Genomic DNA, 13,130 nt, shown 5'->3' with positions numbered 1-13,130 from the left:
AGGACAAACATGGGTCAGATAATTAGGATTTCCCAAAACACACACGCTGTCTGCTATTTATAACACAGAATTCTTGAACATTTTGTTATGACAATAAAAATGAACCAGGACAGCATCTGTGTGTGACTCGGTCCACGTGGAAACGTGGATGCCACGCCAGGGCAGTGATTCACACAAGGCTATCTTCCTGTGGTGACCCGATCAGCTTCCACAGACACATACAGTACTGTACCAAATACTGCAATACAAAGCGCCCATCCCAGCGGGTCTGGATTACAATGTAGAGACTCTGGGTGTCTGCAGGGAAGCGTTGCAAGCACTCCTCAAGTGTTCACATGAAACACATTATCTTTACTGTATCCAGTCCATATCACAGCAGTTGTATTTTTCAATATATTCCCATTTCTTTTGATCTTTGTTTTTTTGTAAATAAATAAATAAACTTGCGCTGTATTCCACATGGTCAATACGGTTTTAAAATAATAATATAAAAAGAGGGAAGGAAATGAGTGAATATTTTACAGGTACTCTTTCTCCACTATTGCTCCCACAAGTAAAAAACGCTGCTGTACGCTTGCTGGGTGCAGATTACAAGATGGACGTAGTCAGAAATGGGATCAGTATGGAAGATCGTGGAATCCAGTCTCTGCTAGGAGACCAGGAGGTAGAGTATTAATGCCTTCCTTTATCAGACACAGCACAGAGGTATTGATACACGCCACAACTGTTTAAAAAAGGAATACAGTTGAGTTTCTGATCAAGATTTTTTGCTAACTGTGCTATTGTGCCACTTGTCCATCTGCAGCATGAAACCAGCCTATAGAACTCAATCTCATCTCATGTAACCTATGTATCCGGGCTTCAATCTGTGCAGAGCCACACTCAGAAACTCTGTCATCCTCTCACACAACACCGCCACCTGGAGGGTTGAACATATCATAATCAGACTGGCTTCACAGCGTTCAGTTCCTGCACTGGTCATGGCATGGCAACCTGGCTTAACACAGGCTTCTGGAAACAAGCTGAGAGTAAGATTAGAAAAAAAAAGTATAAAACCCTTAAGTGCTACGTTTTGAAATACTAAAAATGATTGAAGACCTTGAAAAAGGCTTCTTGAATTTAATTTTCTTTTAGAATTAAAGTAGAGTTTTGATAGAACAGGACCCATCCTTCATCAGATGCATTTGAATAGACAACGAAGCGATGAGAGAGCGGTTGTACTGGAGGCTTGTGAAAGGCAGGGTTTCATTTGGGTTGGGCTGTTTTATACAGTATAAACCCTATTATCAGTCTTGCTCCTCCCCCCTCCTCTCACCCAACATTTCCCCAGCAGTCATTCTGCAGAGCACATGGCCTCTCTCGTCTCTGTCAGAAATCATTATCCTCACTCCACAGGGGCAGGACCTGCTCTCTCTCTCCCCAGGCAGACTGACACTGAATATCGGACAAGCTTAACCCAACCGTCTTCCATATCTACAATCTAGCAGTCTAGCCTCCTTCTCTGCATCTTGCTGTTAACAATGAGCATAGCCTTTTATTATTATATTTAGATTTGCATTATTTTAGACAAGTTAGCACAGTTTTACATAGAATGACATTCACTTTATTGACATTCTAATAAAAAGTGGCCTATTCTTTATTAAATTGTATGTCTCCAGATACTGTGTTCCTCCCTATTATACAACCTCATTATAACTACCATTATACAACCTCACTATAACTACCTTGAATTTGCACTCTGGTCTTAGTAGAGAATTTAGCAGGTTTGCTAAACTTGGAACAGTAGATAGTGGCCTTAATACTGAACACAGGGATGTTCTTAATATTGAACTTTAAATAGGGGCAAAGCTGGACTGTAAACAAATGGCCTCAATTCTGAAGTGGCCTTTTTACTGTGGTGGCCTTAAAGCAACGATTTACTGTGTATGATTTCTTTACCCACACACTGATGTGATTGTTATATACCGTGAAAGAACTGGTTGAAGTGAATATGATCTACATGCTCAACCTGTCATCATAAACCTGTTATGTTTATCTAGATTATCAGGGCATGTCTTTGCTACAGTAATGCCATTGTACATCCAGCAGCCTCACGTTACTCTGGAACAATGGGGCTCTGTCTCCCCCATTTCAATGAGAACAGAGCGCTGTCGGAGAAGAGCTAGCTGTATTGAAGATGAGGGTCTTAGCTCAACTCATAAGAACATAAGAACATAAGAAAGTTTACAAACGAGAGGAGGCCATTCGGCCCATCTTGCTCGTTTGGTTGTTAGTAGCTTATTGATCCCAAAATCTCATCAAGCAGCTTCTTGAAGGATCCCAGGGTGTCAGCTTCAACAACATTACTGGGGAGTTGATTCCAGACCCTCACAATTCTCTGTGTAAAAAAGTGTCTCCTATTTTCTGTTCTGAATGCCCCTTTTTCTAAACTCCATTTGTGACCCCTGGTCCTTGTTTCTTTTTTCAGGCTGAAAAAGTCCCTTGCGTCGACACTGTCAATACCTTTTAGAATTTTGAATGCTTGAATTAGGTCGCCACGTAGTCTTCTTTGTTCAAGACTGAACAGATTCAATTCTTTTAGCCTGTCTGCATATGACATGCCTTTTAAGCCCGGAATAATTCTGGTCGCTCTTCTTTGCACTCTTTCTAGAGCAGCAATATCTTTTTTATAGCGAGGTGACCAGAACTGCACACAATATTCAAGATGAGGTCTTACAAGTGCATTGTACAGTTTTAACATTACTTCCCTTGATTTAAATTCAACACTTTTCACAATGTATCCGAGTATCTTGTTAGCCTTTTTTATAGCTTCCCCACATTGCCTAGATGAAGACATTTCTGAGTCAACAAAAACTCCTAGGTCTTTTTCATAGATTCCTTCTCCAATTTCAATATCTCCCATATGATATTTATAATGTACATTTTTATTTCCTGCGTGCAGTACCTTACACTTTTCTCTATTAAATGTCATTTGCCATGTATCTGCCCAGTTCTGAATCTTGTCTAGATCATTTTGAATGACCTTTGCTGCTGCAACAGTGTTTGCCACTCCTCCTACTTTTGTGTCGTCTGCAAATTTAACAAGTTTGCTTACTATACCAGAATCTAAATCATTAATGTAGATTAGGAATAGCAGAGGACCTAATACTGATCCCTGTGGTACACCGCTGGTTACCACACTCCATTCTGAGGTTTTTCCTCTAATCAGTACTTTCTGTTTTCTACATGTTAACCACTCCCTAATCCATGTACATGTGTTTCCTTGAATCCCAACTGCGTTCAGTTTGAGAATTAATCTTTTGTGCGGGACTTTGTCAAAAGCTTTCTGGAAATCTAAATAAACCATGTCATATGCTTTGCAATTATCCATTATCGATGTTGCATCCTCAAAAAAATCAAGCAAGTTAACTCACAGTGGACTGCTTCAAATATCAACCAAACAGCCCCTCTCAACAGCCCCTTTGTCTCATCAAAGCATATCAAAGTGTAAACAAGCATACTGAAAGCTTGCTAAAGCATTATCATGTCCAGGGAGTTATGGTAAAGTGTATTAAAAACATGACACACTATGGTAAATATATAATATACCCATGGGAAAACTGCAAGATTAGTGTATAACAGGTCTCTCATTGCTGAACAGTGAGCTGCAGGTGGCCTAGGTAGAAGTCTCCTCCCACCACTATGATGCCAAGCCTGGCCTGAGTTGGGAGAAGATGAGGGACAATGGTACTGGCTAGTTAGACACAGTTTGGCATGAATCAAAAGAGTTCCCTAGTGACCTCAGTACTGCAACCCACGATGCTGAAAGATTTATATTATTCAGTAAAGTAGTTATATGATACATACCACACCCAACCCCACAGCAATTCCACAGTCATATTGCATGAATGTCAGTCATCTCCTACAGGGGGCGAGTTCATTTTTAACGTAACATTTTGCAGGTTAACGTTTGATAAAGAAATAAATCATCACCGGCCTTTCATGAGTCTGTGAGAGCGCCAGTCACTCTCGTTTAATCTCCTGTGCGTTTCATTTTGCTTGAAGTGTAAAATCAAAAAACTTGTAAGCGGCAGTGGTGATTTTGTCAGTGTTGCACATAAGACCTTTCCTTAGCAGACACAGCAGATTGAGCAGCGTCAGGTTATCATCCCTTATCTGCTCGGCCCTGCTGATGGAGTTTCAGATCTGTTTATCATGTAAAATGCTTTTTGGTCTATAGCGGTACATAAGTATCCAATCACTCGAAAAACGTTTCTTCGAGCTAGAAAGGCAGAGACTGTCATTACTAGTAAATGACATTTCTTTGTTGGTTTTTTTCTTTTTTTACCTTTTTTTTGCTCTCTGCAATCATGCTGAGTTTTTTTTTTTAAGTTTCTCAAATGCTGTGTAAGGTGCTTTCAGCTGAGCTCAGCTGTTTTGCTGGAAGTGCTCTACAGCGCTGGTGTTTACTGAGATAAAGATCTTTATTTCATTTCTAAAATGGAGTAAGGGTATGAAACCGTGCCTCTGTCGGGTGTTTGGTTTTAATTCTAGGGGTGTGAGGGGGAAGAAGGAGCTTGGGTTTCCCAGGGTGTTTGAGCAGACAGCTGCAGCTTTAAATTCCCCAGCCACCTCTGCTGAACGGGATTCATCTGCTGCTGACATCAATCAGAGTCTCGATTATAATAATCTCAGGCAGCCGCCATTGACGGCAGCACTGCCATTCTGATGATGCCGCGCCAAGCGCATAACAAGCACTCCTGCATGATAAAAAGGATCTTTAAACAATATTGTAATCTAGCTTCTGTGCTGTCCCCTTACCTTTTTATGTTTTTATATATATATATATATATATATATATATATATATATATATATATATATATATATATATATATATATACACACACACACACACAAAGGATTCCTTTTTTACACGGAGCATTCTCCAGGAGAAAGAGATTTTTGTCTTCTAAGGATCGTAGTGTTTCCAGATCACACTCCCTCCTGCAACAATGCTGGACGCCACTGATTTCAATCACCAGCATTGTTGCAGGAGGGAGTGTGATCTGGAAACACTGCGATCCTTAGAGTCATAACAACACTAATGTGGACATCCACTCCAGAACAGCGGAGGAATCTATCCCAGCTCCCCCGAGGCTGTTCACGGAACATGGCAGGCTAGGAATGGGATTCGGAGACCCCCTGGACTTGAGAAGCTTGTGAAAGGTCCGAGGACCAACAGCGAAGATGGGCGGAGAAGCTCCCAGAAGTCACTCATGCCTACAACAACACTTGTCATAGTGGGACGGGACTTGCCCCATTTTTCGTGATGTTTTGACAACATGCACGAGTGCTGAGACTGGGAGCTATGCCTGTAGAGCAACCAAACACTCAGGACCGATGGGTAAGGGTGCGTTTGCAAACACCATGGAAAGCTTATGAGCATGCTGGCCGAATAACAGAGAAAAACCAGCAGCAAAGAAAGGAACAGTTAGATCAGCTGGTGAAGAAGCATGAGCTGCTGGTGGGAGAGAGAGTGCTTGTGCGCAATTGTCAAAGGAGGGCAGTCGGCCCCGAGAAGGAAACCCGGGGTGTCCCTCGTCATTGCACCAGTTTGACCAGGCTTCCCAGTGTATCGAGTGAGTCCGGAGGGAGGAGACAGATCAGAACAGACCATCCACCGGTGGAATTAGCAGATTTGCACCTTCCAGCCTATCCTGGTAACTGCCCCCGCTGCCCCAGGTCAGTCAACCGTGGCAGCGCCCTCTTTAGGAGGGTTATCCCAAGGAGAAATGGTCTTGCCTCGCCTTGTCAGAAATGTTATACATGGGTTTATCTGGGGCCCTACAGCCAGTGCCCCTGGATAAACAAGGAGGCAAACCATGATAAACTGGTATAACAATGGGACAACTGCAAAATTATCATGCAAATTTACATTGCTAAACTTCATGCTTCTTTCAAAACCTTGCATGTAAAAACTAGCAAAGGGAAGTTCTGGAATTGTTTCATTAGTGAATCTTATTAATTTATTTAGAAATAATACCCAATAATCTGTATAGTTTGACACCAATGGGTTAAGAAGATTTGAATGTGTCTGAACCCACACAGAGCTGAACTGCAGGACCGAGATTCCCGTGGGATGCTGAGAGCAGCTGGAAGGACATGCAGAATCCGACAGCTGAGCAGAGATTTCAGGGAAGGGCCGGTAGGGCTGCGTGACTTCTCCAGAGAGCTGGCTTGGCTTCAATCTGAAAATGTTTTATCCAAACTAATATAATGTTGGGCAATAAGAAATGTTTTATGTATGATCCTGATAATCTCATTTATATTAAGTCATGTTTTAACTTTTACTATTGGCAGCCTTAGTTAGTAGTTCTTTCTCTCTCACCCTCACTTCTTTTCTTGGTCCACAAATGAATAGCTAATGACAATTTAGCACTTAGATATCATCAGCAAACCGGGTGTTAGTATCATAGTAAAGTGTTTTAAATGCATGTGGAATAACGTCTTGTGCTCTCGAGATTCATGCACACAGTGTGACACAGACTAATGAGTCCTACTTTACTATTTGTTAACGTGAGCACCATCTTCAAATGCCTTGAGTCTCTAGTATGCCGTCAGCTTGACGAGATGTTTAAAGATGGCGCTGACAAAACCATGCAAAGAGGAAACCTTCAAATGAGCAGAATTGCACAAGTGAGCCTCCATAGGATCGGATACACATGGAAACAATAAGAACGTGGCAACAGACAAGTCTACAAATACACCCTGTGGTCGTCCCATTAAAGGTGCAACAACTTTCACAGTAACTATTTCATGATTGGCAGCCACTTGTAGGCAGAATTCCTGTTGTGACCCTTCTGCTTTCTCATTTCCAGTGTAGATTACTGCTCAGAAAATACAGGCTTATTCTTGCAATTAACAAAAACGTGGAAAGATGCACAGACACCCTCTTCACCTGCTGTTGATCCACAGGGTCAACTGTACGTACAAACTTATATAGAAACACATCATCCTAAACGTGCACTTGGCCTGTCGTTCCCTTGTTCACATTAGCTAGAAATGAATGGCGTTTCACACAGGAACACATCACTCCCTGACCAACAACTGGCATCACTCCTTAAGCATGGATATTTCTGTTAACTGAGCAGCGTGGTATTTCCATGTGGGTGCAGCTACTGCATTGCATATGTGTGTGTTACAGCTGCCCTTGCAACACTTGATAGGTTACCAAACGACCAGCTGAACATGCCTATTATTTCACATTGGTAAAATAAATGTTAGATAGATTCCTCAGAAGAGTGGCAGCTCACTGCGTCGTCGCTGGATGACTGGGCGCTGGCTGGCTCCTCTGTAAGACCCTTCTGATCTAGCTGGTGTTGTAGATGTCTGTGGGTCAGACAAGGGCAGCCCCTGAACTGCACGCACCAGCCAGGCTTATTAAAAAAAAATCATAAAACAGCATTTGAGTAACTGCAATAAGAACCGCTCAATGAAGGGGCACAGCAAAAACAAAACAGGACAATGAAACGCAAAGCTTTGAAGCAGCTCCGGTAATACACCCAGCCGGGATAATGCCTGGTCTGTAAGGAACGGCACAAGCGCCGCAGACTCTCTCAGTCTGCAGGCTTTTGCTGCAGTGACTCTGGCAGTATTTGAACAGTCGAGAAAGAGGGTTACAGTAGCCTTTCCGAATGTGTCAACTGCTTTAAAACACAGCAACAATAATAATAATAATAATAATAATAATCTTCATTCAGGCACTGAAATTGTGTGTATAGCATCCGCTATTCACTACAAGAAACCGAAATCTTACCCATAATAGACATTTTCAAGTTTGATAAATACACAAAATTGACGGACAAAATAAATAACACACGTGTAGCATTTATGTTATTGAACGCCTTTTAAAATAACGATTTAAAAAAAAAAATAAAAAAAATCTGGTTAATCGGTTTACAACAAAAACTGCTTATAATAATCAAATAGGTTCTGTGGTTTGCTGATCTAATTTGCCTAATATATTAATTTATACAGCGCTGCTTGCTACTACTGGTGTATAGGACATACTTATTATACTAATATATAATCGCGTGGCATCTTCCTCCAAGCACTGTCTCTTTCTAATTATAATAATATATTAATTTCTGTGGGACGGGCAAGCCGTGGTTTATAAAGCCGCGCAGCGCCTCAGCACGCCAGTTACTTACACCGACTCTTTGCTGTCGAAGAGGGTAACGTTATTTTAGATTCTACTTTTTGCTAAAGCGGTCACCATGGTAAGTGCTTCATCTGTGTTTCACTTGTTTTAATTGTCTTAAACTAGTCTCAGTTGGGCGTGTGTGTCATTTTAAAGCCAATGCGGTTGCTTTTCGTTAATTTGAGGCTATTTAGATCAGTGTGTAGGTAATGCATTGTATTATTATTACAAAGAAGCGTTTCAGATAGCTGCCGCTATGTTGTTAGCACCTTGCAGAAATACTGTATATGTGTACAAGTGCTTTATTATTAATACATTAATAAAGCGGCACAGATACAAGCTTTGCCTTCCTCTTGCATGGTTTCAGTTGCATTGAAAAGCATTTGCTGGCGTGTCTTGCGTGTAAAATGAACCCAGGCTGACGCTTCAGCGTGCTGTACTGCAGTTCCACCCATCTCTTTGTTATTTTCTTATACAGTATCTAAATAATCCCGATTTAAATGTAACTGTGGGCAATGCATGATTAAATGGGCGAGCGGCACCTCTTCCTCCATATTCATAAAGCCATACCCGGCTCTGCGGAGTAAGACCGCTGTACAAATGGCACAGCGTTAAAAACGACCATGTTGCCTTCTCCTGTTTGGTGCCACGTTTGTTAGACCATAGTGTAAATCGAGGTTTGCCTTCCTGTTCAGCGTGCTGTCCCTGCAGTTCATTGCTTGGGCAAATATCTGCATTTTCAAGCGCACTGTGCTATCTGTCATAGTGCTGTCTGACCTAGATAGAGAACCCGGATTCCCTGGGTCTTTTCCCCACCCTGAGGAGAGAGCAGAGAGGACGCAGCATTGGCCACTGACAGTACTCGGTACATTACACCAGGCAGTTGCGATTTATATGCCAGAAATGTGCTAGATGTACCGGTATCTCATTATCTTCTAGTAATTAAACACTGGAGTAACCTAGAATTCATCAGTACCAGTTTAGATGAGACATGTGGCAATGCAGATACAGCGATCCTATTAAGGCCTCCGGCTCAGACTGACTGCAGGACTGACTGCAAAGACAAGAGGGGAAAGAGGAGGGAGATATAGATGTAATCCTCTTACATAAGCGCTGATGTCATCGGTATTTCGAAAGCCTCATTTTGAAGCATTTCGATATGTTTTGAAACTGATCGTACTATTTCTACAACTTGCCTATTGTCACAATGGGCAGTATTCTACAGTGTAGAACTTCAAACAAACATAATAATAAAAAACAAGGGAATAAGGCATGTGTTGCCACAATGAGGGACGTAAACACTTCGGTTTCCAGGTTTTAAAAGGCCCTGACGCTGAGGCTGCCTCGATCACATTGTACGAAATTTCTTCAATATTAAGGCTTTTTTAGGACAGTGTAAAAATGTTAGATATTGGTATACTTTGACTAGATTTAGAATAATTTACAACCATACACGCTGTTTTACAATACGTTCTTCCGCACAGCGCGAGTGCATCTCCATCCACGTTGGCCAGGCTGGTGCGCAGATTGGCAATGCCTGCTGGGAGCTCTACTGCCTGGAGCACGGCATCCAGCCTGACGGGACGATGCCCAGTGACAAGACCATTGGAGGAGGGGACGACTCCTTCAACACCTTCTTCAGTGAGACTGGAGCCGGCAAGCACGTCCCCAGAGCTGTCTTTGTAGACCTCGAGCCAACAGTCATAGGCAAGCTCTCTGTTTTCTCTCTGAATGCTTCTGTGCTGTGCATTTACCTTCCTCCCTCATCCAGAGCAGGCTTTGCTAACAGACCTCTATTCCTGTCTCTCTCCAGATGAGGTGCGCACTGGTACCTACCGCCAGCTGTTCCACCCTGAGCAGCTCATCACTGGCAAGGAGGACGCTGCTAACAACTACGCCCGTGGGCACTACACCATCGGCAAGGAGATCATCGACCTGGTTCTGGACAGGGTCCGCAAACTGGTGGGCAGCTCAATGTGTTTAGTGACAATTTACTGAACTGCAATACATTTTAAATGAGGTTATGTAGCAAAGCTTTGATGTAAAATACATTTGAAATGACCAGGTATTTGTTCTGTTAACTTGCATTTCTAATAATAATGTTTCTTTCCCCAGGCTGACCAGTGCACAGGTCTCCAGGGTTTCCTGGTCTTCCACAGCTTTGGAGGTGGTACGGGTTCTGGTTTCACCTCCCTGCTGATGGAACGCCTGTCTGTGGACTACGGCAAGAAGTCCAAGCTGGAGTTCTCCATCTACCCAGCCCCCCAGGTCTCCACAGCTGTGGTGGAGCCGTACAACTCCATCCTGACCACCCACACCACCCTGGAGCACTCTGACTGTGCCTTCATGGTAGACAATGAGGCCATCTATGACATCTGCCGCAGGAACCTTGATATTGAGCGCCCCTCCTACACCAACCTGAACAGGCTTATCAGCCAGATTGTGTCCTCCATCACAGCCTCCCTCCGATTCGACGGTGCCCTGAATGTTGATCTGACAGAGTTCCAGACCAACTTGGTGCCCTACCCCCGTATCCACTTCCCCCTGGCCACCTACGCCCCAGTCATCTCAGCCGAGAAAGCCTACCATGAGCAGCTTTCTGTGTCTGAGATCACCAACGCCTGCTTTGAGCCGGCCAACCAGATGGTCAAATGTGACCCCCGTCACGGCAAGTACATGGCCTGCTGCCTGCTGTACCGTGGTGACGTGGTGCCCAAAGATGTCAACGCTGCTATTGCCACCATCAAGACCAAGCGTAGCATCCAGTTTGTGGACTGGTGCCCAACTGGTTTCAAGGTTGGTATCAACTACCAGCCTCCCACTGTGGTTCCTGGGGGCGACCTGGCCAAGGTTCAGAGGGCAGTGTGTATGCTGAGCAATACCACCGCCATCGCTGAGGCCTGGGCCCGGCTGGACCACAAGTTTGACCTGATGTATGCCAAGCGGGCCTTCGTCCACTGGTACGTGGGGGAGGGTATGGAGGAAGGAGAGTTCTCGGAGGCCCGTGAGGACATGGCTGCCCTGGAGAAAGACTATGAAGAGGTGGGCGTCGACTCCATTGAGGGAGAGGGAGAGGAGGAAGGAGAGGAGTATTAAGCTGGTTGCTTAAGAATCATGTCCTTCATCACTGCTGTCTGTCAGAACACAACTGCTTTTACTTCATCAGTGTGAACTAGCATTATTGTGTGTCAGGTGAAAAAATAGCTTGTACCAAAATGGTATGAAAGAAGAATTTACAAGATTGGTATTATTTCAATGTTGAGATCTGTGATCATTACACATTGTTTTCATGTCTTGTCCATTACTGCAATAAAATCAACCTAAAACAAATCAATACTGTGTTTTAGTTTCTTTTCAGCAGACAGCCCAGTCAAGACAGAAAGGTAAAAGGCCAATGCTAGTAACTGGAAGATATAGCAGATATTAACAGACTGCAACACGATACCCTATTGTCTTATCCCCCCTCAAAACATATTTATCACATTAGTATTAACCTTCTTGACGTCACTTTCCATAATTTGGAACCAAAATAATTTGTGAGAATTATGCTCTTGTTTTAATTGGTCTATGTATTGAATCAAGCCCAAAGTGTAACACACCAAGACGCTCCAAAACATACAAACAAGCAGAGAAAGGCTGAGTTTCATTGTCAAGCATTTCTTTAGTCAACGATGCAAAAACTACAGGCATATGAGCTGCTGTTTCCACTTCTGGATAAGTTAAGAAAGGATCAACCGTGCATATCCCTAAACAAAGTAACCCTTCGATGACACTTAGAGGAGAGGACTGTGTAGGGTGCATGGCCATTTGGTTCTGAGGGGTATGTTCTTTGTGGCAGTCTCCATGCAGAAGAATATCAAGGTGACTTTCAAACAGAGGCAAAGTAAAGACCTTTTAAAAGAGTTTTCAGAATTCCACAACGGGTTAAGTACAGCTAAAGTCCACCACAGGATTTGAACTTTATCTTTAGGGAAACAAGCAGTCTAGTACCCAGGCTTCAATTGACTAGCAGGTGCATAGTGAACAGGCATGAGTGGTCCCTTCACAGAGCTGTAGTATTGAACATGAAGATTTGGTGCCCTCTTCTGGGTATTCACATTAATCTTTCTTACTGTCCAAACATATAGAGCTACCGTCAGTTAACAAAGCATAAAATGACATAAGACCCTTAAATTATAAAGTACATTTTTCTGATAAAAGTTTCAAATGATAGCTTTAGGGTCGATAATAAAATAGAATATTGATTAATGTGACAGGGTGACTGTCCCTGTTAGAACTACAGTCAACTTTTGTTTGACGCATTTCTGTATAAAAAGCATGTAGATATACGTGTTCTTCTGTTAATCTTTTTATTTTTCCCATTCTAAATCGATTTAACTGTACACACTACAATCAAATTCATTAAAACAGCAAGATTATCTGTAAATAAGTAAATGCTTCTGCTGTTTCTTATTATTAATATATAGCATTACTAAAGCACGGGACGAAGGTTATGAATGGATTGCACATTTTGTTTTAGATTTATCTGAATGTTCGTTCTGTGATATTCTTGTTTTAAAATGCACTATTTTTCGTTTATTTTCGTTAATATATAAAAATGTACCATTTTATTTGTATGCATCCATATCTATATACCAGAATTGCAAACAAATTTGGTGATTCCTGCAAAGTGTGAAAACACCCAACCAGGTTAAAAAGTCAGAAAACTCTGCTTTGCAATGAAAGACTGCAGTAATGTCTCCGTTTCATCCTTACTGAACAATTTGGTGCTTGCTGTTTTCATTTCAAAAGATAGGTGGTGCTGTTTTACTAGTTTTTACTTCGTTTGTAGACTAAGATAAGCTTACTATAAGCCCCCCCCCCCCCCAATTTGCGTGTAAGGGGAGTGGAGAGGCCATGAAAATAAAAGCATAATCATTTGAAAAAAATGTTTCTTAATCAGCTTTGCA

The 13,130-nt window shown here is 42.5% G+C and overlaps 1 protein-coding gene across 1 annotated transcript; it reads left to right on the top strand.

The window, feature by feature from the left end:
* The first annotated feature begins 8,157 nt into the window (after nt 1–8,157).
* Nucleotides 8,158–11,511, top strand: LOC121307163 (tubulin alpha chain). The gene is made up of 4 exons (XM_041239299.1): nt 8,158–8,260; nt 9,666–9,888; nt 9,995–10,143; nt 10,297–11,511. Exons 1-4 carry the CDS (start codon nt 8,258–8,260, stop codon nt 11,275–11,277), a joined length of 1,356 nt encoding a protein of 451 aa, XP_041095233.1. The 5' UTR covers nt 8,158–8,257; the 3' UTR covers nt 11,278–11,511.
* The last annotated feature ends 1,619 nt before the right edge of the window (nt 11,512–13,130 follow it).

The sequence above is a fragment of the Polyodon spathula genome, chromosome 53, assembly GCF_017654505.1.
Source record: "Polyodon spathula isolate WHYD16114869_AA chromosome 53, ASM1765450v1, whole genome shotgun sequence".
Taxonomy (NCBI): domain Eukaryota; kingdom Metazoa; phylum Chordata; class Actinopteri; order Acipenseriformes; family Polyodontidae; genus Polyodon; species Polyodon spathula.
The sequence above is the reverse complement of the archived record's forward strand: the minus strand, read 5'-3'. Positions and strand labels throughout refer to the sequence as shown.